The 6,225-nt window shown below is 36.2% G+C and overlaps 1 protein-coding gene across 1 annotated transcript; it reads left to right on the top strand.

The window, feature by feature from the left end:
* The first annotated feature begins 407 nt into the window (after positions 1 to 407).
* LOC137622010 (uncharacterized) lies at positions 408 to 5,271 on the top strand. Its single transcript, XM_068352492.1, has 7 exons — positions 408 to 1,042; positions 1,153 to 1,356; positions 1,760 to 2,431; positions 2,536 to 2,757; positions 2,886 to 3,827; positions 4,313 to 4,890; positions 5,001 to 5,271. The coding sequence occupies exons 1-6, from the start codon at positions 686 to 688 to the stop codon at positions 4,727 to 4,729; spliced, it is 2,814 nt and encodes a 937-aa protein (XP_068208593.1). The 5' UTR covers positions 408 to 685; the 3' UTR covers positions 4,730 to 4,890; positions 5,001 to 5,271.
* Positions 5,272 to 6,225: the final 954 nt, after the last annotated feature.

Genomic DNA, 6,225 nt, shown 5'->3' with positions numbered 1-6,225 from the left:
ACACACACACACACACATATATATATATATATATATATATATATATATATATATATATATATATATATATATATATATATATATATATATATATATATATACTGTATATCACATACAAACCTACATATAAACATATGTGTGTGCATATATTTGAATTGTTTTTTTCATGCCTTAAAATAGTTTATCAGTAATTAATCTGTTATTATCTGTTATTTATCAAATAACATAATTGATGAATATTAATGTCTAGTTTTGCAACAAGCGTGTTAAAAAATTTAATGGAAGATTTATTTTAATAATTTCCTTCCTATGCTAATACGTATACCGGATGAAACTGAACAGCAAGATCACAATGACGTCATCATATCAACGACAATAACACCCCCTCTTCATTCCATCCAAGTTATTTGTCGAGTATATTTGGCAGAGTGATGCACAAACTGAATCGGAGCCATGAAACATTGGCCGGCTTTCAAAAGAGAGTTGGCGTTGATTTGGTATATATCTGAGCAACCTTCCCCTTGAACGTCAGTAAGCAACTACCTGTTGGACCAGCCTAACCACGTCCACTTCCCTGAAGAAACTACTCTCATTTTCGCAGCTTCATTGGAACTTAGGGAAAGCACCACATTAGCCGATCCATCTCGCTTCTTCATATTTGAAATTCATCTCTTCTCTCAGTGAAATGGCCCCCATCGAAAAATGTAGCCCATTCACCAGCCAGAACTCAGCCTTCAACATGATGCCACGCATCTGCCAGTGCAGAGCAATTGCAAGAGACTGCGGTGAATTCTGGCTTCCCATTTCTCGAAGGGGACATTTCCTCCATGACTCGTTCTTCGAAAACGCCCGGGCCAACTTCCACTTGGCCATCCAGGAGATACTGGCCAAGTGGAAGGAAATGGACAAAATAACGGAGGAATGGATGGCTAACAGCCAGTCTCTAGACAGCAGCTTCAATCTCTACAGACAGCTGAAATCCAAAAGCAATCAAGAGGACAGACAGGCATCTACTCTCGTGTCCGACAACAAAACTCATAAGGTAGGACATTACATCTGTCGATGGTCTCAAAATGAAATGAAAATTCTTTTCAATTTGCATTAAATAATTTATGAATTATTAAACAATTCTGACAGCATAACTTTATTTAGGCTGTGATGGATGTCCAAGACTTCATGGAAGGTGACATCAAAGTGAAGGTCTTGGGAGAGAAGGAAGTTGTCGTCGAAGGTCAAGGCTCCTTCCCTTCCAGAGGATTCTGCAGGAAATTTACTTTCCCAAGTACCGTCAACATGGCTGAAGTCACCTCAGTAGTTTCCTCCGACGGGGTACTTACAATAGAAGCACCGAAAATGGTGAGCATTTTTTATTTGTATTTATAATTAGGTAAGTAAGCTATGCCCATATAACCTAAATCATGATAGCAAATAAAAATAAATGATAGTTGAACCGTTTGGAATGCACATTACTATTTCAATAATTTAATTTAACTCATTTTGAATAGCAAAAATTAATTGCTCTCAAATGTTGTTTGGAACACTAGAATAGTCCATGGTTTTTCGGATGTTAAACATACTCAGTTTCACATAAAAAAAAAATGAATTTTTTTAAACTTTTGAAAATTATAAGCCAAATTAGGTTTTATTTAATGACTATCAGCAAAAAAAAAAAAAAAAAAAAAAAAAAAAAAAGATTTTAATAAAGAAATCTATTAAGTAAAAATTATAAGATATTACTACTCGATGCTGTCATTCACAGGAAGCTGATAATAACACAGTGTCTGGAAAAGTTTCACAGGATGTGAAGGAAAGCCATTATTTTGGTAATTCATCATCAAATCATTCTATTCTAAACCCACGGGGAGATAAGAACAAGGAAGATGGCATTGTGTATTACTGCAGAGATTGCAACAAGAAGATTGGATCTTGGCACAAGGCATCAGAAAAGATGTCTGCTCTGAAGGGAGAAATTAAAGTACCAGTGAAGATTATTACAACTTCAGGAACTGAAAAAATTATCCCTGTCCAGCAAGAAGAACAAGTGAAAGAATCACAGACAAAATATATCCCGATAGAACAAGAAAAACAGGAAGAGAGTAAAGAGAAGAGTTCTCAAGAACACAAGGACATTACAGTGAAGACAAATGTCTTGCAGGTTGAGAACAAGAACAAGAATTGTTATGAAGTTCCCGTTACGTCTGGTTTCAGAATCCTTCCAGTTTCTTTCAGAGGACCTTTCTTCGGTGACTCGTTTTTCAAAAGTGTCCACAATGATTTCCAGTCTGCAGTCCAAGAAGTTCTCTCCAGGTGGGGAGCAAGAACTTCTATGCTCATGGAAGATAACTTGTCTGCCTACAGAAAACTTCGGCTACAAAACCTAAAAGAAGAGACCCAAGCTGTTAGGACGACAGAAGACGAAACGAACCACAAGGTGAGTTTTTTCTCATCGTTTACAGTATTCATCAATGATTGCCATAAAATCTAATATTAAGTGAAACTATTCCACAGTGACAAATACTTGTCATTTATTTCCAGTTTGTACTAGACGTCCAGGACTTCATGAATGGTGGAGAAATAACAATAAAAGCCTTGAATGACAAGGAGATAGTTGTTGAAGGTCACATAGAAAAGGAAGGAGGATCAAAATCTATAAAACGTTTTATGAAACGTTTCACTGTGCCAGAAAATATCAAGCTTGAATCTGTCTCTTCAGTAATGTCTTCAGATGGTGTACTGACAATCACTGCCCCAAAGAAGGTATTACCGGGCGTTTCACTTTTGAGATACAAAAAGAACAATCGCATTATTTCATATATGCATAAAAATTAGACACTAATTTTCTTAATTTTTTAAAATCTATAATGCAGAATTTTTTTTTTTTTCAGTCATCGCTTGTTCAGGTGAAGGAAGTTTCCTATCCTGTGACTGTAAAGAGAGAAGATGCCAAGGATGTGGAGGTGAAGAAGCTGCAAGAAAGTCATCTTTCTTCATTGAGCTCTCCCTCTCCACCTGATGATAAGATATCCAATAAGAATATTATTCCCACTGACACTAATGGCCATAATGTCGGCCTCCAAATAAAAGTGCAGAGAGAATGTGCCACAGGACACGCTGACCGTTCTAATCAGGAAATTCAAACCAGCCAGAATGATAAGGAGCATATCATTCCACTTGAAATAGAGGAGATATCTAACCATGCAAGACAGAGTACAAGTTATCAAACTGAGGTTGACAGGATATGCAAGGATGAAAGCCATGGGGAAAGTGCTCATCAGAAATCTCCGATAAACCAAACAGTCACAGATCGTGTAATTCCAGTTAGTGTGGACATGTCATCAAATAGTACCAAAACACAGTCCGTCAGTCTACAGAAGAAGAACTTTACCGTTCCAATTAATGTAGAAGAAACCTCTATCCATGATAAGACACATTCGTTTGGCAAACAAATAAAAGTACAAAAAGAATGTATAGCAGACGCTGGATCTACTTTTAAGAAGAATGCCGAACATCGTGTTTCCCATCAGAGGTTAAACGCAACCGGCAATGAAAAGATAAGTTCTTGCTGTAATAAGACTTCAAACAATCTTGTGTGCACTTCTGCAGTTCCTCACTACCTTTCTATTTCCAAAAAAGGTCTCTTCCTCGAAGATACTTGCTTCAAAGGCTACCAGAAGAACTTCCAGGAGGCAGTTAAAGATGTACTCATCAAGTCTAGGCGGTTTGTGAACAACACAGACTGCATGACAGCCTACAGAAGTCTTCGTCAGAGTGACCTGAGAGTTGAGAATCAAGCTCTGTATGCCCAAGAAGACAATGAGTCATTTAAGGTCAGTGGATTCTACAGATTGTTGTATATTACTTAATTTGGAAATGATAGCAGTCATGGTTTACCATTTTCACATCCTTTCCATATCATTATTTTGTACCAATGGGAGCTCACCTCTAATTCTTTTTTTAGATCCTTTCTATATCATTATTTTGAACCAATGGGAGCTCACCTCTAATTCTTTTTTTAGATCCTTTCTATATCATTATTTTGTACCAATGGGAGCTCACCTCTAATTCTTTTTTTAGATCCTTTCCATATCATTATTTTGTACCAATTGGAGCTCACCTCTAATTCTTTTTTTAGATCCTTTCTATATCATTATTTTGTACCAATGGGAGCTCACCTCTAATTCTTTTTTTAGATCCTTTCCATATCATTATTTTGTACCAATGGGAGCTCACCTCTAATTCTTTTTTTAGATCCTTTCTATATCATTATTTTGTACCAAAGGGAACTCACCCTCTGACCCTTTTTGAATTGCAGGTTGCTGTGGATGCCAAGGACTTCCTTAACGGGGATATCACTGTGCGAGTTGAAGGAGAAGAACTTGTGATCGAAGGCAAAGCGGAAAAGAGCGAAGCCAAGTCCTCGAACTCGTTGACCTTCTCTCACCGCTTCCTTCTGCCCGAATCCTTCGACATCAGCACCATAGCTTCAGCTATATCCTCCGACGGGATCCTCACTGTGCAGTGCCCAAAGAGGGCAGGAGGCGTTGCTTCAGCAGACAGCGTCCGGAAGATGACGACTGAGGCCAGGTTGGAACATGAGAGCCACGACGAAGGTGCTCACAAGTGGGAGGAGAAGAGGGTGAAGCAGTCCACTCAGAAGGGGGACGGGTTCTCCTCCCGTACCTTCTGCAGTAGTTACCATTCTAGCAGCGAGAAGTCTTCCAATTTTTAAAAGATTATTTTTATAAGATTATCCATATTTTTATAAACAAGTAGGACCCCTCCCCCCAAAAAGAAACAGTCTGTGATATCTAAATATTTCAAATTTCATTTCCATAAACCTGGGCAATTACATAGAGCATCTTAGAGGAATTTCCTGGCAATGAATCAAAGGTAAGTTACCTTCCACATATTTCTATTGTTGATCTCATATTCTGATATTTATGATGTTTATAATAAATGAAATTTAATTTTCTTTAATTATTAAAATTTTCATTTTACAGATTTTGTCGGAGATCGAAGATGATTCACACCAAATTTCCCATTACTCAGAAAAAAAGAAAATCCTAAGTTTTTATATTTTTCTAAGCAATGTATTTGCATAAAGTCAGTTTTTAACAAATAATTCCTTTGTTCAATAGAACATTTTTCATTAGCAAATATGTTTGTGTTAAGATATCCTTTCATAAACCAAATAACCAATTTATCATAGAAATATCTCAAGATTTTCTGTTTTGATTATATTTTTCACTTGTCCACTTTATACCATAAGATAATGTGTAATAAATTAATTTCTGTTCATTTAGGTTTCCTTCATTATTATTATTATTATTATTATTATTATTATTATTATTATTATTATTATTATTATTATTATTATTATTATTATTATTATTATTACTTAAATTGTGCATTAGCAAAATAAATATATTGATTGCTGAACTCACAAATTGGCTCCAGAATAATAGACATTCCTAACGTTGAAAAAACTAAATTAATGTTGTTCACACCAAGGCATGTTGAAAGCTTGCCAGACATATATTTTAACGGAACTAAGCTTGAGTAGGTCTCCAGTGTCAGGTACTTGGTAATCGTTATTGACAATAAGTTAAGTTTTACTCTGCAATCAGCTGAAGTTTTTAGGAAATTAAAATTCAAGGCGTTTTTTATCCACTTTCCTCACTTGTGCCTCAGTCTGCTCTTATGACCATGTATTACTCCTTGGTGTACCCTATAATAGTACAGAATGTTATAATTTTGGGTGGTGTTCCTGAGATAAACCTCCATAACATTAAAACCGCCCTCAATGAAATACTAAGGAACATTCTAAAGTTAAGCACGACGAGAATAATGTACCTTTGATGAGAACTGGTGACATGTACAAAAGGTTAAATTTAATGAAATTTGATAATGTATACAAATATTTCCTTTCGAAGTTTCCTCACGATGTTTTCTATAGAAAGTCCGACATTTTCAGTGTGTATTATGCCCCACTGTCGCCTTCACACTCGTACGGTACTCGGGGCGTGAAGATCAACCTCCCGGCAGTTAGGGTGGAGGCGGAGAAGCAGTCTGCTTTCGTTTCAGACGTGCAGACTGTTAAACGAACTACCTCACGATCTTTTAAAGCCTCAGGCTGTTGTAACTTTGAAGAGGAAATATAAACATATGGTAGTTTCTCAATATTAGGTTTCCTTTAATATAATTCTTATCTATTATTTTTCTTAT

The sequence above is a fragment of the Palaemon carinicauda genome, chromosome 28 (genome assembly GCF_036898095.1).
Source record: "Palaemon carinicauda isolate YSFRI2023 chromosome 28, ASM3689809v2, whole genome shotgun sequence".
NCBI lineage: Eukaryota > Metazoa > Arthropoda > Malacostraca > Decapoda > Palaemonidae > Palaemon > Palaemon carinicauda.
The sequence above is the reverse complement of the archived record's forward strand: the minus strand, read 5'-3'. Positions and strand labels throughout refer to the sequence as shown.

What these genes read in the sequence shown, in the direction of transcription:
- LOC137622010 (XM_068352492.1), top strand. Translation starts at nt 686, where the DNA reads ATGGCCCCCATCGAAAAATGTAGCCCATTCACCAGCCAGAACTCAGCC. An exon ending in CCGACAACAAAACTCATAAG is followed by an intron (nt 1,043 to 1,152) that starts GTAGGACATTAC and finishes AACTTTATTTAG; the next exon opens with GCTGTGATGGATGTCCAAGA. An exon ending in AAGACGAAACGAACCACAAG is followed by an intron (nt 2,432 to 2,535) that starts GTGAGTTTTTTC and finishes ATTTATTTCCAG; the next exon opens with TTTGTACTAGACGTCCAGGA.